Here is a 23,707-nt window from a genome sequence, read left to right as displayed (position 1 = left end):
AATCAGGAAGTTAGCAAGACTTGCTCAATAGAAATTTGCATTATTTAGCACTGTAACATTCACTAAACTCTATAATGAATCTTTACTTCAGATACTGCAAAATGTTTTTCTCATTCTCTCGGTTGGTTCCAGCTTTGTATTTAACATCTTCGAAACAAAAACTCTGTCCAGTGTACTGATGCAGTGAGATGAAAAATCAGCCAGAAAATATGCAGAGACTCCCAGTTGTTCTTTCTTATGGTCTTATCATTTGCTGTGATTCATTTACTGAAGTATGACTTTATATCACCCCTCTAACATTATGCTGCATTTGTGCATTTGTCACCCTGGCTAATGCATTAGTATACTGATATGTTTTTGTTGTGCATTTTTTTGTTCATGTTTTAGCTGACTTCTATATTTTGATTATTTGTATGTTTCCATGTTTTTACCACCTGTTTGCTTATATGTTGCCTTTCATATGTTGTTTTTTTATTGTTTTACTGTTTATATTTTCTTTTATTGTTCTATCCATCCAACCATTGTCTTCAGCTAATCCTTATCAGAGTCATGGGAGAATGGCCTATCCCAACTACCATAGGGCAAGAGGGAGGTTACACCCTGGATGGGTCACCAATCTGAGTCCTCTGTGTTGCAGGACTAACAGAGAGACAGACAGCCATTCACAGTCACACACCTATGTGCAATTTAGAATCACCTAAACAGAATTTTATTGTTATTTATTGTTATCATTTATACTGACAATTGGTGGTTTGCATTTTTGCAAGTTTCTCCTGTTTTTTTGTTTTAATTTACCTTATGAGCATTCTGCCTTTGTTCACCCGTTGAAGCATGTGCAATCTCTGTCTTTAAAGGTGCTACATAAATCAAGTTGATATAACTATTATTATTACTATTGTCAGATATGAACAAGTGCAAATCTGTAATGTCAGAAAAAGCAGAATTTTGTGGATCACAGATCTCTTAATCTTCAAGAAGACATATAGGTCAGTCAAAATATTTGTGAATTATTCCTGAAAATGCAGCTTAAAAGATGACAAGAGTATATTTTGACTATTTGCCACACTGAAATTGGCAGTATGTGCTGGAAGGATGGATGTAGTACACTGACAGCATTTTGCCACTAGGGGGGGCTTTTGTATTAAGAAAGTGAATGTAACATTAAACCAGCAGAAGGAGAGAAAAAAGAAACGTGAGTGGAGAAACTGGGATAAAGTGTACACTTAAGACTGGAAGAAGCCAAGGGCTTTGCCTGGATATGATACACTCTGATGTGAACACATTCACATCTGGATATGCACAAAGACTCTCCCCTGCACACATGGTAATACTTGATTGCATATTGTTTCTTCTTTGCCAGTGACACACATACACATACACAAACACACACACGCACCTCTCTGAGTTGTAGCATCTCCTTGTCTTTTTGCTCAAGCAGACCCTCCAATTGGTGGATGGTCATCTCAGCATCGGCGAGTCGCCTCGTTCGCTCATGATCCTCCTCGGTTGCCCGAGATGACAGGCCTTTACTCTGCAACATTTCCAGTAACTTCTTGATTGACTCGTCCCTGTAAACAAGAAAACAAGGAAGTTAATAGCATGCTTTAGACAAGGTCACTGAAATCATACCTTAACAAATTACATTTAAACTGTCTTTTTTTAATCTTTACCTGGCAGTTAGTGTGTGTTTCTGTGTGTCTATCCTCAACTCCATTTCTTCAACAGTCTTCCTCAGGAGGAAGAGCTCTTTGGCTTGCCTCTCATACTCGGCATGGAGGCGCAAGAAGTTCTCCTCTGTCATTTCTTGAGGGGAAATGGGCTGGCTTCCGAGGCCGGAGTAATCGGATTGGAAGAGCTGGTTGAGATCGCGCTGGATTCTGAGCTCATCTTGCAAAGCCTGGATGGTGCATTGAAGATGCTGGTGGGAGGGAAACAGGGATGTTCAGCTTACGAATGAAAGAGTGAGCGATTACTATAATGGATATTCCAGACCGTGCAATGTCCATCATAGCAACTGTCTAATGTCACCTATAATCCTTTACACCTATTGCTAGTCACTTCGCTTGCTCAGTCCAAAGTTGAGATAAGTTTAACTTGGTACCTGCTTTCTTAGCTTCACTAATGGTAATTTTATAAGTCATTGCTACAAGTTGCTAAATTTTCTATACCGTCCCTTCCTTTTGTGCATCTTTGTATGTAAGTGTCACACGTCTTGGTCAGCTTACTTCACCAACTCACTCTGTCTCTATAATCTCACTGTACACCAGAATACCAATAAGCACATCTATACAGTAACCTTTGGAACAGGGATTTCTTTAACACCACACAGTGTAAAACAATCCACAACAACGCAGGTCCTTTTCCTCCAGATCTCCCAATGGCTCTTGGTTCACTGTGTGCCAAATGGTGTGTGTGGTAATTTGAGGTTACTGGGACATCTGCTGCTGTAACACTGATTTTTTTATCAGCAGCTCAGTGTTGTTTTTCCACCTCCTTTTTAAGAAGTCTGACCTCATGCCTTAAACATGCTGGAAGGGATTATACAGTATCTCCAGGGTGACCCAGGAGCTCTTGGGGCTCACCAGTGCAAAGCAAAGACCTTTGGCCTGCTGTGCTCATCCTGTTGTCATTGCAAGTCTGATAAGGATAAAAAAAATGCAACAGAGCAGGCAGTTTTAACCAGACTGTGGACCTTTGCTGTTTGCTAAAGTTTTTAGTTGTTTGCGTCAAGATCGTCAGCAGGAATACACCAATCAGAAATGCACAAGCAGTAGTCCTATAGTAAAATGTTGCTTCGTGTTTTGTTTAACTCAATGTAATCAGTGAGGGATTAGGAATTAAAAGGTAAAGAAAAGCTGAATTAATGAATCCCTAATGGGATTGCTCATTTTTAAAGGCATATTACAAGTTTTCTAAACTGTTAATAAAACAACCCAAAAGTATAATTCTCTGAACTGGAACTGAAATGCACCATTCCTTGTGCAGTTAAATAACTTAATAAATATATTAAATAATCACATCATTTTCACACTTACTGCAAAACTCTAAACTCAGTTAAAAAGATTTTGCACAGTGATTTCATTTCTTAAACACAACTACCTCACACTATTCCTTCTTACTTGTGATGTCACTTACCAATTATGTGCCTGTGCACAGTCAGCAAGGTGAGATAAGAATCTATAACAAGAATGGCTGGAAATAATCTGAGAAGCAGAGGAGCTAACATTTGAGCCGCGGTGACAGGCTGTGTTCCTGTTCTTGGAATGGCGATGGATGACATATTGTGATTGTGGTGTGGCTCCATAGTGTAGTGGTTTACAGCCCTGAGAGGAGACATGAATCCCTTTGGGGTTGTGTCAGGAAGGGCATCTGGTTTAAAAATCTGCCAAATAAAAGATGCAGAGCTACTGGCTGTGAAAACCCCTCGTGAATAAAGGAGCAGCTGAAAGTAGCTTCTTCTTACTCATAGCAGAAGCTACTTTCACATCTTTCTCATGCAACATTCTGTAATGTTTACAGCATTCATTGAATTCTTTATGCAAAATTATGCTGTGTGAGAAAAATGTCAAAACAAACACATTCATTCATTCACAATAATAGACATGGATGGGTCTTATGAGCCCTAAAATGCATGTGAAACCTGAATATGGACTATTTCATTTTATATTTTTCCATGAGTATGAGTAAAGCAGGACAAATAATAAAACCCAGTCTCAGCAGATTTACCACAGTCTTGAATATTTTGTGTATCCTGCGTGCATGTGTATGTTATTTTTGTAGAATTGCAAGATTAGATTGCAAGATTGTCGCGTCTAAGGGAGCACTGAGCTGAGAGGGAAAGCTTTCAATTTACCAGTTCATATGTGTCCCAAGCCTGTCTTGTGGTTATTAAATCTAAAAATGACTGCAAAAAATCAGGTTGTGAATATCAGCAGAGCTTCCTCTGTAGGATGGCTGTGCTCAGCCTTAGAGATGCGATGAGGTGGAGCTCAGACATCCAGAGAGATGTCTGAATGCCCACTGCTCCTACATGTCAAAAGGAGCATTTGAGGTGATTCAGGTCTCTTGACAAGGACGTTTACTGGTCACCTTCCTTTGGTAGTCTTCCAGGTGCACTTAGCTGGGAGAAGACACAACCTGCAGATTATACTGATTATCTCTGGAAATAATTCAGGATCCCCTAGGAGAAACTGGAAAGTGTGGCTGGGTAGAAGGGCAGGTAGAATAACCTGCTAAGCCTGCTGTCACAGCAACCCAACTGATAAGGAGAACAAGAGGGATAGGTGGATGGATGGATGGATATGTGTGTGTGTGAGCGTTTTTTCTGTGGTGCTGTTTTTACATTTTTCTGGTATTTTGTGTAATGAATGCTCAGTAGTTTATTGCTTTTACAGGCTGTGTGTGATCCTTTGAGGATAAATCAACCAAGTTATAATTTGATTGTTAAGTTTTACCAAAAGAGTCCAATGTTTTGCAGATGTACTCTGAAAATTGTGTGTTTACAGTTTTCGGAGGAGCATAGAAGGTTTGAAAAAGTGTATCTTAGAAACAGAGAAGAGGCTTCTAGCAACACTTCACCTTCTTCAAAGAGAAGAGCATAAAGTCTGACGAGCTTAAAGCGTCAGCAGCACTTGTAGTGTAAGGATCGACTTTATTAGTGTCTCTGATGGAGGCCATGGGCTGAAATGCATCAATGAAATAATAAGTTCTTCATGCTAAAAGTGTGGGTGGACCTTTAACATCTTCAAAAATGTATCTGTAATTAATAAACTGCAGAGAGTCAAATGAAGAAATCCCAAAGTAAATCATTAGATTTTATTCAAAATCATGCACAAAATAGGTCAAGATCGCGCTTATCCAACATGTGAGTAGCTGACAGACCAACTGAGGTAGCATATGTGTGTCATCTCTGTAATGTGTTCTAAAAGTTTCCCGTCAGGTAAGTATCACAGCCATCATGACAGGAGATGATGTGACATGGCTACCTCTTAGTCACACAAAAGCAGCACATTATAAAAGTGTGTGTGTGTGTGTGTGTGTGTGTGTGTGTGTGTGTGTGTGTGTGTGTGTGTGTGTACGCGCGTGTGTGTGTGATGTCACACTGATGTCCCCAGGCTGTTTTAAAATGCGTCACAAACAACCTGAACAGCGGCCAGGTCATCGCAACACTAGTCATGGAGTATTTCCAGAGATAAAAATAATACAGGTACCAAAGCGCTGAGAGAGATGCACATGAGTGAGAGCAGAAGTAAACAGGAGAGGTTATTAAAAAAGAAGAAAAGATGAGATGCTATCGCTCCCCTGCAGCTATGATTGCTGAACACTGACGAAGAAAAGGGAAACGATTCAAGCAAAAAGGAAAAAATGATTAGTGAGGAGACAAAAAGAAACAATCCTTAGATATAAAAGATGAGAAAGAAGAAAGGAAAAGGAAATAGGAGCTGATAGTGATCACAAACATAGTGTATGCTCGTATAAACAGACACAAAAAATTGGATAAAAGGTAATGAGATAATACTGTAGCAACTGTCTGTACTCTGCTTTATGTCACACGAGAGCCAGCGCAGCATCTCTTCTGGTTTGTTTCAAATTTATGCATTTGTATTGAACCAAATTAAAGATGGTGAACATCTTTATTGTCTTGATCATTTTCTCTCTTTATCGTATCGCCATGTGTGGGTCGGTTTGCTGACTCATACAAAAGCTCCTCACATGCACACAAATCTGACGGCTGAGGCTGACATTTCTAGGACTCCCCTGAAGATTTAGAGCCAGACAGAGAGTGACAGAAAGCATCCCTTTCCTCACTCAAATATTCTTTCTCTGGTTTAATCCTCCTTCCTCCAACCCAACTCTAATTCCTACCTCTGACATGCAAACAATGACCCACCCATATCCAATAAAAATGCACCGTAGCTTCAACTGCTTTAAATAAAGGGTTCACACTAAGTTAACTGATTGATTAGTTGCTCAAAAGACACATAACAATTTTTAATTATCATATCTTAAACACCTTAGTGATTTAATTCTGCCATATAAATTGCTTTGGCAAATAATGGTAACCAGTGTTGGGGAGTAACGGAATACATGTACCGCCGTTACGTATTTAAAATACAAAATATGAGTAACTGTATTCCGTTACAGTTACCGTTTAAAAAGGTGGTATTCAGAATACAGTTACTTTGTTGAAATAAATGGATTACACTGCGGTACTTTCCTGTTTCATTTTGTCGCGGGTCAGGACTGTTTGGGTTTTGTTTGACAGCTACGATCTGTTGTTCAAGGCGGCAGCGTTACGGTTGCCATGGTTACAGGGCGACGCTCTCTCTCTCTCTCTGCGACTGTGTGTTTCCTGGGTGAGAGAGCGCCTTTTCGTTGTTGTTGTTGTGCTAAGCTAACAGGCAGAATGCTACAAGCATAGCTCTAAAGAATGTAGCATCATGGGCAGTGTAGTCCGTGCTGCAGGGAGAATGGACGCGAGGAGGGAGAAAAAGGGGAGTGGAAAGGTACGTGTTGTCATCAAGGAAAAACGGGAGCTGGAAGCATGTAAATATAATAATAACCACTTCAGCCAAGAAGAGTGCCTGACGAGCCCAGTTGTAAGTAAGCTATTAAGACTCGACTGTACACCGTGTTCGTGTTTTCCTCCGAAACAATAAGTTCCGTTGGAGCAGCCTTTCAACGCCTCTCTCTGTCTCTCGCAAGAAAAGTTGACCCACACAACAAAGTAGAGCTATTTTTCGGCTACAAGCCGACAGGGACCCCGCCGTATTAGTCAGAGGTCCCTTTACTACAGTTCGGAGTCGCGGACCTTCAGTAATAGTAATAAATCACACAGCAATAGTACATTCACGTTGTTGTAAAAAGCATGATAATATATTAAGTAATCCAAAGTATTCAGAATACGTTACTGTCATTGAGTAACGTAACGGAATACTTTACAGAATACATTTTGGGGCATGTATTCTGTATTCTGTAACGGAATACATTTTAAAAGTAACCTTCCCAACACTGATGGTAACCTACAAATTAACTGATATATACACTCACTGGTCACTTCATTAGGTACACCTGTTCAGCTGCATGTTAACACAAATTTCCATACAGCCATCTTTAGGGTTTACGGAGATCAGAAAAAGAGCGGTGAGCGGTGGTCCTCTGGGTAAAAATACCTTGTTGACGTCAGAGGTAAGAGGAGAATGGCCAGACTGCTTCCAGCTAATAGGAAGTTAACAGTAACTTAAATAACTACTAAATGCAGCCAAGGTATGCAACACAACCTTGAAGCATGGCTACAGCTGCAGAAGACCACACTGAGTGCCATTTCTATCAGCTAAGAACAGGAAACGGTGGCTTTTTGCACACGCTGGAGACTGGAGGAACACTGCCTGGTGTGATGAGTCTTGATTACTCTTGCGAGATTCAGATGGTAAGGTCAGAATTTAGAGTAAACATCTACACCACCATCCTGCCTTGCATCAGCAAGTCAGGCTGCAATATCGTTGTTAACCATGTCCACTCCTTTATCACCACAGTGTACCCATCTTCTGATGATTGCTTCCAGCAGGATAATGTCCCACGCCTCCAAACTCATATCATTGAGTTCACTGTACTCAAATGGCCCCCACTGTCACCAGGTCTCAGACCCAGAGAGTGCCTCTGGGATGTGGTGGAACAGCTGACTTGCATTATAGATATGCAACCAACAAATCTGCAGCAACTGTGTGATGCTACTGTATCAATACAGAGAAAAATCTATGTCATTCAGAATTATGGCAGTTCAGAAGGAAAAAGGGCCACAGTGTTCCTAATAAATCCATTTGAGTGTATCTTATGACAGGATAACTACTTGGGGGCAACATTAAGAATACAGGGGAAAGCTGGCATGCCAAAAGGAATAAAAGAGAGAAACACAAATAACTATGCTCATTATTATAATACTGAATAGTATGTACTGTGTTTCATGTGCTATTCACGCATTAATAAAATGAACCCATGCATCACATTCACACACACCCTCACATCAAGCACCCAGAAGCATGTCAGAGTCATGGAAACAGTCATCCTCACGCAAATGCGAATCCATGTGCCTCTCCATCAAAGTCAACCATATGCAGCATGAACATACAGAAGCACAAAGTTTACACACAAACAATTCAGAAACAGAGCGTGCACACACTCACACACATGCGCGCAGAGTTTGTGTTACTGCCTTCCCCCTAACGCACACACAGCTGGAATGTAGTGCTGAGAAATGCCAGAACAGGAAAAAAGGAGGGAGAAAGGAGGAAAATATTATAGGAAGCAAGAAGAAAATAAAGCAAGCAGAGTGGGAGATAAGGAGAAAGGGAAAAGGGAGAAAACAGTGTTAACTGTGTGTGTTAGAAACAGAAGGAGGAGAGAGAGAAAGTTCTGTTTTTCTTCTCAGTTTCTGCTGAGTCATCTGTGGCTATCACCTTTGACCCTGTCAAATATTTCCTGATTTCTCATGGGAATGGGGGCGTATGCACCAAACATGCATACATGTACACCGACTCGGTTTGAGCGTATGGTCAGAATCACGAAGTAAAAGAAACTTTACTCAAAGCAACACGGCATGGCTACTGAAAATAAGGAAATTTTTTACTTTCACTTTGCATCAGTTTTCTTTCTTTCTTCTTTGCAAAAACACCTCACCTAAGAGCGAAGAAAAGAAGAAAATCTAAACGGGGACAAAAAACATGAGATGACAAATCAAGATGATAAATCTCTACCTCAGAGGAGCTGAAGCTGCATATGAAATGTATGAATCAGATAGAATCCACTTATGTGAACACATTGGAGTAGGGCTGTTCGATATAACGATATATCTCAGATGACGATATAAAAACGTCTATCGTTTCATTTTATGCTATCGTTTGTTTCGTGGTGTCGCAAAGTAAACTGTTTACGACAATATTTTTTCATCGTTTTGATGGTCACTGTAGTGACTATATTCATTTCTTAAAGTTTTCGCTTTCTCTTATATTTAATATAACCACACTATGGACGGACAAGCGCCTGTTTTTATGCGTTGTCGTTAGCAACAATGACGGTAACAGCATCGCGTGTCCGCTTGTTTATGTTCCACATAAACCTTTCACAATAAAGCTCAAGATCCTGTTGAGACTTTTCAAAATAAACTGAATCACGTGAAAGAGCAGATTATTTACGGAGAAGTAAAAAAGAGCCGCCAGGTGCTAAAAAATAAACCTTAGAGTCAAACGTTAGAGCAGGCTTTTCCCCGCAGCTCGCCGTGTAATAAATACTCACAAAGAAAACGGCGGCCGTTACAACTTGTGTCTAAAAATGTATCGTTTCATGCATCGGTTAAAACACTCGACTCCAGCTACATGACGCAGCTGGAAACACTTCCCGCAAGACGAGCTGCCCGAGATTCACAGACTTTACAGAAAATGTTACGTTTTTGTGATTTATATCGTTATCTACGATAGAATTCTTATATCGGGATATGAGATTTTGGTCATATCGCACAGCCCTACATTGGAGGACAGTGGTTTTGAAATGTTTAGTGTGAGAGTAGTCAACTCCTTAAATGTCATGATTACTCCATACCCACTTCACACCCTGGAGGACGGGGCTGTGGCCCCCCCACACTCCCTAGCAGATCATTACATGGAGAAACCTTTGGAATGCAAGCATGCTGATCCACACAGGTATGCACACATGGGTATTCACAGACGCGGACTAAAGCTTTCTTGGCTGCTGCCTCAAAGCACACTGTGCGCTGTCTATCTTGCGTGCTGCACAATATCGTTTATTATTTAGTAAATACTGATATCTATGACTAGCTAGTTTATTGTGATGGTGCTTTGTTTTCTCTATTATTATGTTACTCTTTGTTGTTTGCTGTCTCCTCTGTTTGTTTTTTTTGTTTGTTTTTTTTTTTTTTCTCCATACAGGTGACCCAGGAGTTCTTTTTTTTTTTTTCTTTCTCTTCCCCCCCCCTTCTCACCGTCTCTTCTCCCCTTTGGTTTTCTTTCTTTCTCTCCCCCTCTTTCTCTCATTCATTCCCCCTGTCCTATTTATTAAAAAAAAAAAAAAAAAATGACAAAGGATGAACTGAAGCTCTGCCATCACGTAATGTCGCATACTGCTGTTTCTGATGTCATTTAAAAAAAAAAAAAAAAAAAAAAATGTCATGATTACTGTAAATATTATCTATAGAGGCTGTCATGACTGCATTTACATGCACATCAGCACCTGTTACTCAAAAAGCCAAATTTACATAAAATCACAACCTCTAAAAAATATAACGGCATAGATTAAACACACAGGGTATGTTCTAAGCAGAACATAGACTATCACCTGTGATTTTCATTTGCTCTTTTACCAGATCCAAGGATGTCAGATTATGTATTTTTTTTTGCAAAAATATCAAAATGTTCAATTCTATTCTATTTGAATTTATTTGTATAACACCAAATCACAACAGTCGCCTCAAGGTGCCTTATATTGTAAGGTAAAGACCATAAAATAACATATATCAGACAAGCCCCCCTATGAGCAAGCACTTGGTAACAGTGGGAAAGAAAAATTCATTTTAACAGGAAGAAAGCACCAGACTAGGTGAGTGCCACCCATCTGCTGCGACCAGTTGGGGTTGAGGAGAAAGAGACAGGAAAAATGATTAAATGCAAAGTGGTGTGTAAAGGCATAGAGAACTGAAAAGAGGTAAGTGAAGAAGAAACACTCAGTTCATCGTCCAAAGCCCCCAGCAACCTAGGCCTGCTAGAGTGGTTCAGGGTCACCTGATCCAGCCCAAATTATAAGATTTGTCTAAAAAGGAAGTTTTAACCCAATTTTAAAAGCAGAGGATTTCTGTCTCCTGAATCCAAACTGGGAGCTGGTCCTGAAAGCTGAAGACTCTGCTTCCCATTTTACTTTCAAATACTCTATGAGGGGGATATGGTAATATGAGGTCTTCAAGATTGCATGGGACCACTAGCATAACTGGTGAGGGTGACCCCTCCCATGACACAAATGACAGAGGGCACTTGTAGCAAGGTAGAGACCAAATTTCCAAACACTAGAAAAATTACTGGAACCAAATTTTTGCAAAAGAAAGTAAAATTTAGTAGGATACACTGCTGCTGTATGTTTGCATACTGAAATATCATTTATTGCTTAAAACAGAACATGAATGAGTCGATTAAAAAAAATCATAGACAAATAAATTAACGATGTCTTGTAATCTAATGAGCAGTCTACATAATTCCTATTCATGGTTAGAGGAGAAAAGAAAATCCATTTGTGCGCATAGTCACAATTTTTCCATCCAACGTCATCCCTCCCTCCGGCCACCGCTCATCTGTCGTTCAATATTAACCATCCCTTCGTTATTACTCCTCCGTCTCATCCCTCGCTTATTTTGCACTCATTGGGTGAGTCATGCTTCCCCCTTAACAAAAAGACACACTGTGACAGAAACATGTATACACGACACACACACACACACACACACACATTAGGATGGACGCATGATAATGCCCACACGCAGAGATACACACATATGCAGGAGACAACATAATGTTGGAGGCAGCGGTCATGCTGTGTGTATGTGTGTGTGTTTGTGTGCATGCGTGTGTGTGTAATGACCGTGAGCAGTTTGAAAGAATCGCCCACTCAGGCATTAGACAACAGGCAGATTAACACACTCCCTCTCTTCTTTCTCTGAGGATAAAGGTGGTGGAACATAATGAAGAGGATGAAATAAAATGCAAAGAAGAAGAATGGCTGGAAGACACACAAGAATGCAAAAACAGCATTATTACATGCATCTATTAAAAAAAGAAAAAGGAAAAAATGAGGACGGAAATAAGTGTATGTGACAGAAAAGACAGAAAAGGCAGGAGTATATATATGTGTTATATGTTGACCCTAATCAGTAGCTTCTGAGAAGAGAAGAGAAGAGAAGAGAAGAGAAGAGAAGAGAAGCTCAATCATATAGGACTTTAGAGGCAGACTGAAGGGAAAAAAGACAAGCAGCAGAAGAAAACATGGGGGGGAGTGACTGTACTGTAATTCTGTCCATTCCCCCATCAACTTCTCCCAAACTCACTCCTTATAAGGAAAGCCATGGCTACCGCAGGGACACACATACACAAAAACGCAGAGAGAGTAAGTGAGAGGGAAAATTCGCAAAATAACAGCCTTGTGTGAAAGCAGCGAAAACTGACCCTGTGCTTCTTTTCAGTTTCAGATCGTTCTGTCTTTCCACTGTAAAACGAACACTGGGTCTTTCTGAAAAGAAAACCATGGGGAAAGAGTGCTGTTTCACCATGTCTCTGCGTTGAAGTTAAAGTTTTATAACACTCCTGCGTGTACAAGTCTCCTCCCTTTTCTCTCTCGCTTGTCTTGCTCTCTTTTCAGTTACAGTTTACTCTCTACATGCATATAAACCCTTCTTGTGCTTTCTAGCCCACACTTTGTCACCTTTGTCGTCCTCTTCTCTGTCCATCTGTTTTTTGGTGCCCTGCTATCACTCTCTGTATTTACTTTATTCCCTCTTCCTTTCATCCCTCTCTCTCACCTATCTCTCCATCCTCACTAAATAAACACACAGGTTTGGGGACCATCTGTTACTGATGAGCATTTGTGTGTGAAAACACACACACACAAAATTCTCCCACCACAATAATTGGAGGACACACAAATGCTGGGATAACTGCAGCAATAGTGTTTTATTTATTTGACTTCAAAAGGTAGAAGGTGCGACCGTCTGACACAAGTACATAAACCTGCACATGCAAAATGACAGCATGCATACACAGACACACACACACATAGAAAAAAAAACAGTAATAATGAGTCATGAGTCCACATGCAGAGGATGGAAAAAGGCACAGACTGCAAACAACAGAAGGAGAGAGGATAGAGAACAAAGATATCATCATCACTGCATGTGGAGAAGTGACTTTTTAAAACTTTACTGGCCCTGCCTGCTGTCTTCTCCACAAGGACCCTGTATCACAGATCCTCTCAGTCTCAGTCAAGCATCAATCTCCCCACTGTGTTTAAAGAAAATCTTCCAGAAGCAACGTCTTAGTTTTTGACCATCTGTAATAATGTTCTTGAAACTGCAAAATGTATATTGTACTTGTTAAATTAAAGACACAAAAAATAGTAAATGGTCTGTATTTGTATAGCGCTTTACTTGGTCCTAAGGACCCCAAAGCGCTTTACACTATACACAATCATCCACACACTGGTGATGGCAAGCTACAGTGTAGCCACAGCCACCCTGGGGCGCACTGACAGAGACGAGGCTGCCGGACACTGGCGCCACCGGGCCCTCTGACCACCACCAGTGGGCAACAGGTGAAGTATCTTGCCCAAGGACACAACGACCGAGAGTGTCGGAGCTCGAACTGGCAACCTTCCGATTACAAGACGAACACCCAACTCTTGAGCCACGATCGCCCCAAAAAATCAGACATATGGTTAAATGCAGTCCCTTAAACTGCACAAAACTATTTGGAATATAAACCAAAGGAAAACTATGAGATCAGCTATGAAACCCAATTTAACATACTGCTTTTATTATGAAATTCTACTGCATTTACACTAGCTGTGCTTATTTCCAAATGAACAGCTTTCAATATCAACCACTATAGTGAAAAAGAGATTGATATTTCCATCTGCAACACATGTCCCCTTCTATGTCTATAAATGGCAAGCGTAAGGCAGTGAGAACGGAGCAGAACAGATGATCAGTTCAATTCAGTTTTATTCATAAAGCACCAAATCAAAACAACAGTTATGGAGCTTTATTTTGCAATGTTAGAAAAAAAAGTTCAACAATCTACTCTGAGCATTCTCCTGGAGATTATGAAAAGGAAGAATTCCCTTTTAACAGGAAAAGCCCTCCAAACAAAGGAAAAAGGCTCAAGGAGGGGCAGCCCTCTGCCATGACCGGTTGGGAGGTGAGGGGGAAGAGAGAAAAAAAAGGAGATTGCAGAGAGACGAGGACAAAACACAAACTATAGATGAGAGAACACAAAAGTTAATGACATGCAGTAGTGGCAAATAAACACATGGGGGAGTGAGGAGTGGAGAAGAAAAATTTAGTGCATCATGTGAAGTCTCCCCCGCAGCGTGAGCCAATAACAGAATAATTATGGGATGGTTCAGGGTTGCCTGATCGGGCCTGACAGCTCAAGGCTCTGCCACACAATGTGCTTTTAGAAACTCTAGGGACTGCAAGTAAGACTGTACTAAAAGGTCTTTAAGATACGATGGGTCTGATCATTCAAGTCTTTGTATGTGAGGAGAAGGATTATAAATTTAATTCTGGTTTTAATAGAGTGCCAGTGAAGAGTAGTTAATACTGTAGAAATATAATCTCTCTTTGTAGTTCATGGTAGCACTCTCCCTGTGGCATTTTGGATCCAATCAGATATGCCACTGACTGTGAGACAGCAGGGAAGGAAAAGTGGGGCTAGAGGTGGGTTGCAAAGCAGCTCACAGATGCACAACATCTGTTGGCAGGCTAAAGAGACATTTATACTATGTCCTCAGAAGAGGCACAAATCATGCTTTGGTGTAATTTTGGCCGATTCTGTCCCTATAAATTTTTATAACCTCATGTGGGTGGCATGGCTGAAGACAGGGGTATATGACTCCGGCAGCTTTTACTGGCTTTTCAATGACATATCAGTGCAGAAGCTCAAAGATTCCCAGATCACGGTTCAATTTCGTTACCAGCACTACTGCAGAGATTTTGGACGAGTGGCAAAACCTACTATGCAGGCGAAATGCGCGTGAGTCGTGGGTGACATTATTATTTGGGCACAACATGACCAAAACCATGATTTATGTGAGGTTTACCAATAGCATGTGTAGAAGGGTAGCAGCTGAGCCATCCGCTGAAATCAGCTAGCACTGAGTTGAGATGATCTTCTGGGATTGCAACTGAGCTTGACCTGATGTCATGCTTGAACAAACGCTACGCTCGATTTAATCTGGTTAAAGCCCTGGCTTCATTATAACCTCTTCAATCATCCGATTTTGCTGTATTGATATTTCCAGATCACAGAAATTGCCTTTATAGTTCAATGTTACCATAACAAATAGAGCTGAAACCAAAAGTAACCAAATAATAAATGGCCTGTATTTGTATAGCGCTTTACTTAGTCCCTATGGACCCCAAAGTTTTACACTACATTCAGTCATTTACCCGTTCACACACACATTCACACACTGGTAATAGCAAGCTACATTGTAGCCACAGCTGCCCTGGGACGCACTGACAGAGGCGAGGCTGCCGGACACTGGCGCCACCAGACCCTCTCACCACCACCAGTAGACAATGGGTGAAGTGTCTTGCCCAAGGATACAACGACAAAAATTGTCGGAGCCGGGGCTCGAACCGGCAACCTTCCGATTACAAGATAAACTGCCAACTCTTGAGCCACAATCGCCCCATAAGCTAATTATAGGAGGAAGAAATTTCATCGGCTTATCAACAAGTAATTCTGTTTTTATTTCTAACCAAACAGAATTACCCATTGTACTCAGCTGACTGACTGAATCAGCGAACAGAAAAAGAGACACCGGAGATTACAGGGCTGAAGGGCTGCAGGTGGGACTCCTGGACAAAATCTTTACAGAGTAAATCTGTCTTCAAGCTCTGCTTTTTCTCTTTGACTCTTTCCATAATTCCGTAATTTCTCCTCTTCTTCTGTTTTATCTGCCCCCCCATCTCAGAGAGCTACATGTGGTTAAGACTCAGGTGTCTAGTTTATTGAGAAATATTTATCAAGGGCCAGTAATGACAGGAAAGTAGTACAGTGCAACTATTTCTATAGCATCTTATTTTACTTTTTATTCATGCACATGTATTTCCCTTCATTTTTCCACATCCCGACGTTCTTTTTCATCACCTACTTTTAAGTCCGGTCTTTCTTTCTCTCCTGTCACATCGACACCCATCAGTCTTTCTCTACATTTCATCTGCAATCTTAAGCCCAATTTGTCTGTGCTATTCATCTCTCCTTTCACCACTCACCCCCCTGCTTCCACGCTGATCTATCCTCCATTCTCGTGATTTCCTCCCTCTGACTCGCTACATTTTATACATCTTTACTCAATCCACTCTTCCTGATCTATTCTTCACTATCCACCCCCGTCTTTTTTTAAATCTACGGCAGCATACAGATTGCCAGGCGAAGCATTTTCACAGCCAGCTGGCACAGAAACTCTTACTGGAAACATTTTTCTTTTCTGTGCAGTGAATGGAAATCTAACACAGGAAACAATTGACGACGTCAGATTCTATTGGATTTGAACTCATTTGAGCTCATGAGGACAATCTTAGTGCCAGCTCGGCGTAATGAAATTAAAACTTAAATCTAGGTGTAATAACATTAAGTGCTGAGGAATGATTACAACATAAGTTTTGAATCAGTCAGCACAGAAGCTAAAGTCCAAAGGATTTCTCTTAGTTTGATGTTTTACCTTTAATTCAAACTGTGCCTTGTTCTCTATTTAGTGATCTCTCAATTCATAAATGTATTTTATTGATGATTCAGAAAAACATTTCCACCGCAGTGAGGGAAGAGACCTCGGCTCTGGTGGCACCATCCATTTACACATTAACCTGAAGGCCTGATTTACTGCCATGTTCATGAAGTGGAAAATACACTCAAGTGCCAGTTTGTGTTTCTATCTATCCAACTTTGCTGCTCAGGGCAAAAGAGAAAAGGAAAAATGACAGAAGAAACACGAAAGAAAGACTATCTTCTCTGTTTCTCCTCTGTGTTTATCTCCTCTATTCCTCCACCTGAAGGGAAAATGTCACCCAGGTGTGTCGGGAACTGTGCACAACTGCCTGTTTGAATTACCCTCTTACTTATCCAGCCTCATTCACACTTTCACAGATTCATTTCTCCAAAAATAAACAGAAAACAGCACCTATGGCTTCAAGTTAGACCAATATGCAGTACATGCAATGCGTAGACAACTTTAAATGAATTGAAGGAAGAGGAATGCCAACAAATTCATATATTATGATGGGAGAAAAACACTTTCTGCCTCTCTACAGTGACACTCACACACACACACACACACACACACACACACACACACACACACACACACACACACAGAGTTTTATTTCCCATCAGCACCTTAACTATGAAGCTAAATAACTGAAAAGAATGAAAACAGTGCAGCAGTACAAAAGCGATTGGCAGCCAAAACAAAAGGACACGCATGGGTGAGCGTGCATGCACACTCCCACAATCCCACAAACATCACAACACTGACATGTGCCTTCCAATTCTTTAAAATCCACAAATTTTTGCATGCAAGTAGAGACATATGCACAAAATAAAAATAGTAAGTACAGAGTACGTAGACGTTCTCTGCAAGATATGCACCTGCAAGTCTGTGTCTATGTGCGTGATTTGTATACACGCTTAACCCATATGCAAATACAAATACACAACAATACACATTTTGTGCCTCCGCAGACACACAAATACAGACACACACACACATGTGCACACAAAAGCCCAATTGTACTGACGTGCACATAAGCCTGCCAACAAGGACACAGATTCCCTCATGGTACTCTCTTTCACATCCAGCAAACAAACACAACAAAAGATGCATACATTCAAATGACAATGCACACAAACACACCCCGCATAAATATAGAGAGCACAGCACATACATCAGAATCAGAATCAGAATCAGAATACTTTATTGATCCCTGGGGGAAATTATTTTTTGTTACAGTGCTCCATTTTAAACCAACATTAAGACAAGACAGACAATACGCTAACTAAGAATAGTACAATATATACATATATATACATACATACATACATAAGTCACTTATAAATAAATATTTGGAAAAGAAACATGTGTAGTTGTAGCAGCAAACAGTGTGTTAAGTGGATGCGTTGTACAGGGAGATGGCCACAGGCAGGAATGATTTCCTGTGTCGTTCAGTGGTGCTTTTCGGTAATCTCAGTCTCTCACTGAACGAGCTCCTGTGACTGACCAACATGTCATGGAGTGGGTAGGAGGTGTTATCCAACATTGTCTTTATCTTGGACAGCATCCGCCTCTCCGACACCACCTTGAGGGAGTCCAGCTCCATCCCCACAACATTGCTGGCCTTACGGATCAGTTTATTAAGTCTGTTGGCATCTGCGACCCTCAGCCTGCTCCCCCAGCATGCAACAGCATAGAGGATCGCACTGGCCACCACAGACTCATAGAAAATCCTCAGCATTTTCTGGCAGATGTTGAAGGACCTCACTGACCCCCTGGATTGAAACAGGCGTCAAGTGTTTCCTGGTCTTCCTGAAGTCCACGATCAGTTCCTTGGTCTTTGCCACGTTGAGCTGCAGATGATTCTGCTCACACCACGTGACAAAGGAGTCGACCACAGCCCGGTACTCTGTCTCATCATCCCTGCTGATGCATCCAACCACCGCAGAGTCATCAGAAAACTTCTGAAGATGGCAGGTCTGCATCACATGCATGCACACATTTACATAATCACAACCACTCCTGACACATGCATGAGGCTGCTATCAGAAAACAAGCAGGTCGAAAACTCCTATTTCATACAGACACACTGTCGCTCTCTCTCTCTGAGTGTCTTTCACACACATTCTCACACATGTTGCTTCTGACGTCACATGACTCGCCGCGAGTACAGTACATGACAGATTGCATCTAGCAGCTCCAGAAATGGGCAGACAGAGCGGTCATTGTTCAGACGGGGTGATTCAACGCTGGGACAAACTGCGTAGAACAGGCAGTAAGACTCCTATACTTAAAATGAGGAAAACCTGTTAACAATTACAACGTGTAGCACAACCTGCATATCGCATTACACTTTAATCTGATTATTTAGGTTGGATTGCAGACCAAATAGCAGCATGCTCTGTTTTTTTTTACTTCTTCTGTCGTGCATGGATTTATTTTTGGGAGAGAACACCAACAAATGGAAACTATGATGCTGAGTTGCTGGACGCCATAAATACTAACTGCTATTGTGAGTGTGTGAAGTCACATATTTTTTAAAGGAAACTGAAGGAAGCGTGACGGAGAGAGGAGATACAAAAAGATAAAACTGCTTTGTTTATGAAACAAATTAACAAAGAGAGGGAAAGGATGGGGAGAAAGTAGGGAAAGTGATGCTTCCCTTGTGCGTTCCAAACATTCCTTCATCATTTTTTTTCCCCCACCCTCCCCTCCTCCTGCACGAAACATTGTACTTACCTACTGTGATCAAAGGGGTGGAACAAATCGGGTGAGCGCACTCAAACACGCACACTCAAACACATTTTAGAAAGTGAAGCAAGGCCGTGCACTAAACGTGAGAAGTAAGACAGACAACACTGAACAGAGTGGACGTGTGTATGCAGATCAATAGATTTGTGAGACTATGGTGTGTCTATTCTTTTCCACGGGTGAAGAGTGAGAAGAGGAGTCCCATACTAGGAGTGAAATGGTGAGGCTATCGAAGAAGAGATGGAGAGGGAGTCGGCAATAAGCAGGCGGAGGAATAACTTGATAACAAGTAGAAGAAAATTAAACAATATAAAGCAAATGAGAGTACAGCAGGAGAATAATAATCTAAACCTCAGCATGGACATGACACAAAATGTGTCATGTCAGTGTGTGAATGTGTGTGTGAATGGGTGGATGACTGGATATGTAAAGCGCTTTGGGGTCCTTAGGGACTAGTAAAGCGCTATATAAATACAGGCCATTTACAAAAGCCTCTCATTTGATTCAACTGAGAACCTGGCAAATTTCCTGTATTTGCCCAAATTATTTGTTTTTGTTTTCATCTGAAAGACACATAAAACCTCTGTGAGTTTGTCAGAGCTCTGGAGCGACTAGGGATTGGTGTTGAGAACCCGTACTAAATTGGTACCTGTACCAGAACCAAGGTACAGATAGAAGCCAGGACAAACAAAGTTTTATCCCTCCTATAACATCGTTGACTTCCGGTTTTAGGCGAGTTTGTTTAACATTGCTGTGTGTTTCTCAATCGCTAGACAGGAAAACAGTCTTTGAAAGATTTACCTCATTACAGGAGAGTCATGCTGGTTTAAGCACTTTTTGCTGAGTAGCCATTGCTAGCTTAGCCACAGGTGCTAGGCATAATAGCAGGGTTTATGCTTAAGAACACAGGATAAGCATTTTGTTCTGGTATTGAACTGACTACCAAGAATCGTGTATTTCTACTGTTATTGGCATCTCGACAGCCCTAGTACCAAGAGCATCGGTATTCATATTATACTAATAAAATCCTAACTTCAACAATCTTTAAGAATGCCACACTAAACGAACCCCTTTAAGTCCATCATCACACAAAAAGCCTCAGTGAAGACTATTAAAAAGATTTTTGCTTATTTTTTTGTATTTTTGCTCTATTTTTTTCCAATCATAAGTCAATTTAATTTAAGAAAGCAGTAAAAACACTCATCGAATTAAATGAGATGTGAAGTTTTGCATGATTTAAGACTAAATAAAGTACACATGTTCAAAATATATATGTTCAAGCTATATTATTAATTGGATCTTGCCTCTATACATATGAGATCAAGGCTGCCTGTCTTCCTGGCTTTTACAATGAGACACTGAATGTACTTGTGAGGAAAGGAAAGACACAAGGAAGTCCGGAGAGAAAAAAAGAGGAAAAGATAAAGAAAGAAACTGGTGGAACAGAGGTAAAGATAGTAGGCTGAGCATGTAGGAGGAGGTGAATAAGTAAGGAGGAAAGGAGGGAAAGGAAAGACAGAGGGTGGAGAAGAGATGAGCATTCCTCAGCAGGGGCGTGAGCCACTGTGCATGTGTGTGCGTGCGTCTCCGAACTCACATATCCCAAAATTACTGGGAGGTAACTTAATTTGATTTCTAACGCGAAGATGATGGCGAAGACAGAGAGCGGCAGGAGGGAGGGTGGAAAGAGAATGTGAAAGCTGACTTAGCATGTGATGACAGAAATAGAAGAGAAGGAGAATGACTAAGAGGGGAGAAAAATGGGAGTGGGAGGAAAACAAAAAGCCAGAAAACACTGAAAGAATTAGACAGAAAAAGAGAAAGTGGCAGGACGGCGAGAGCAGGCAGTGAAACGGATTGTGTTAAATGGGTGTGATTTATCTGGAGGAAAGAATGGGAATGAAAGTGAAAGGAGAGGGGGGGTGAGCGTACAGAACATATTTTCCAATAAGAGAGATCATGCCTTGGCATGTGCATTCACTCACTGTTATGGCACAGCACAGTCACACACATGCACACGCACAAAGCAGTGTGTGCATGTGTGTGTGTGTGAAGGCAGCTGAGGATTAGTGTAGGGCTGGCAGCTGGCCAGGTACATGATAGATTAATCAACTTATCATGTGCTCCTTTGTTTGATCTATTCTCACACACTGAACCACTTTGAATTAATGCGGACACGCAAAACACACATCTGAACTCAGCATATCAGGAGCCACGCAGACACCGCGCATGTTCCAACACCTGTGAAACTGGCTGCAATTTCTCTTACACTGATTTAATATTTGGTGATGTAATTTCACAACCTGAAATCCTTTCCCACTTTTTTTCCGCATTTAAACATCAAAGCCTGTCACACACAAACACACAAACACACACGCATGCAGAGATCAGAGCAGGTGTTAAATTGCCAATGTGACAAACTAGTACATGGGCCAGTGACATGGTTGTATCAGCAAAAGTGGATGACACGATCAGTTCAGGTTTATGTGTAAAATGTTATAGGAACTGGTGACACCACTATGACAGAAATGTGACATCATCTGTTAGCTCGCCAATCAAGCATAAAGCCTTGTCTTCACATTAAGTACGGCTGCAACGATCTTTAGAAGCTTTAGGTGTCTGCTGCCACCACCAAATCCTGGAATGACTCATTTACACTTAAAAACATCATAAGACACCGTTTAACTCCACCTAGACATACCATCACCTTCTTCCAACAAATACAACCCCAATTCCAAAACATTGGATTCTACATAAAATGTAAACAAACAACAGAATGCAACAATTTATAAATCTCATAACCCCTTAATCTATTCATAATTGAACACAAAAACATATATAACCTGGAAAATGTACCGTTATAAGGAACAAATAAGATCATCTTGAAGCAACGTTATTGAAGCAGCACATCTCAAAAAGTTCGTAACAGTCTGCAAACATCTGAAAACTGAGGAGACCAGGGGCCCGTTCTTCGTACCTCGCTAAGTAAGTTAGCTGGATTTGATTGTTGACGATTTCGCGTGATCCTGGATCGTTCGGTTCCCCGAAGCTCATCCGGGACTTGCTGTCGTAGCAACAGAGCCGTAAGCGTAAACCTGCTCGGGAGCAGGTTTACTTTATGTAAACAGGATTAGATCGCGGCCACGCAGGTATGTCCGCTTCATTTATACGAAAGCAACAGCGATATTCCACCACTGTTTCACCATAAATAAATAACATCAATGTAACTAAAGATAATGCAGCACTTGATCCTTTTATTGATGTCACACAGATACATACAGGTCATTTCCTAAAAAAGGGAAATGTACTATTAACATTCTATTACATGTATGTGATTATTACAGATGTAATTCATATTTCAGAGTAGTAATTGTAAATTACTTCGTGTAATCAAGATGAGAGACCACGGCTATAAAAGCGAAGGTGGATTTGGGAAGTCTGTCGCAGCCATGTCCTGTCCGTTTACGCGAGCAGCCCATTGCGGAAGGTGCAAGATTGATAAGGAGAGTTTTCAGAATTCAGCATATATTGCGGGATAGACAGGATCCTTTAGCTCAGCGCGACAGTGTGCTCATTGAGAGATATTGATTTTCCCGTGAGGGTATTATTCACTTAACCAACTTGTTGACGAGGGGGTGCAGGACCACCACCTGTCTTCTTCTGCTCTGCCCTTTTCTTGGTTGCTGTTATGAACAAACAAACAGAGTATTCCAGGGTCTCTTTCCAAGAGACGAAAAGCAATATAAGTGGTAAATATTACCATTCTGTAGAATATTCTTATATTGCACTTTTACTTGTTCCCATGTTCTAGTGGGTCCTGTTGTGGCTCTAATGTGAAAGGGGATATAATATAACATAATATAATATAATGTAATATAATATTGGATAATATAGTGTGATATGAAATTACTTACGAGTTTAATTTGTCAGCAACTTTCTGCCAGCCCTCTCTCCTTGCTTTTGCAGCCTTTGCAGTGTTCCCTTGCGTTCTGATTAAACTCTGAAACTCCTGAAATCCCTCACTCAAGAGTTCTTGCTCTGCTGCCGAAAAATACCGAACGCGCTCCTTCGACATTTTCGCCGACCAATCAAAGGGTTGCCGATCAATGTTTCTACTATCGATGCGTAGCCCCTGTTACGACACCCAGTGATCTCACATTACTTCATCCAGCTGTACTAATCGTCAACAGCAGGTGTGTTCGGAGAACCGGATTAGCGAGCTCACGGTTAGCGCGATGATTTGGTCTTGGATGTGTCATTTGATCTTGGATGTAGTAAGCGACGTACGAAGAATGGGCTCCAGGTGCTGGACAGAGTTGCTGGACATTTGGGAATGTTGTCCTATTCTTGATTCTAGCTGCTCAACAGTCCTTCGTCTTCTTTAACCTGTGTTTCGTTTCATGATAGGCCAAAT

At 41.1% G+C, this 23,707-nt stretch overlaps 1 protein-coding gene across 12 annotated transcripts in view; it reads right to left on the bottom strand.

Annotated features, from left to right (window-relative positions):
• LOC146555711 (ELKS/Rab6-interacting/CAST family member 1-like) overlaps window positions 1–23,707 on the bottom strand; it is a 157,545-nt gene that overhangs the window by 117,843 nt on the left and 15,995 nt on the right. For all 12 annotated transcript variants that reach the window (XR_014889104.1, XR_014889105.1, XR_014889106.1 and 9 more), the window contains exons 5-6: window positions 1,671–1,918; window positions 1,397–1,568 (exon numbers count right to left, since the gene is read on the bottom strand). Coding sequence is in view for 9 of the 12 variants with exons in the window: in XM_085250933.1 (XP_085107059.1) it covers window positions 1,397–1,568; window positions 1,671–1,918 (420 nt within the window). In the remaining 3 variants the exon portion in view is untranslated. The remainder of the gene's footprint in view (window positions 1–1,396; window positions 1,569–1,670; window positions 1,919–23,707) is intronic.

Source organism: Mchenga conophoros, linkage group LG17 (assembly GCF_057382185.1).
Source record: "Mchenga conophoros isolate Kocher_MC1m ecotype Shallow Benthic linkage group LG17, M_conophoros_male_GT1.1, whole genome shotgun sequence".
NCBI lineage: Eukaryota > Metazoa > Chordata > Actinopteri > Cichliformes > Cichlidae > Mchenga > Mchenga conophoros.
Note: the sequence above shows the minus strand (reverse complement) of the source record. Positions and strands in the feature narration are given on the sequence as shown.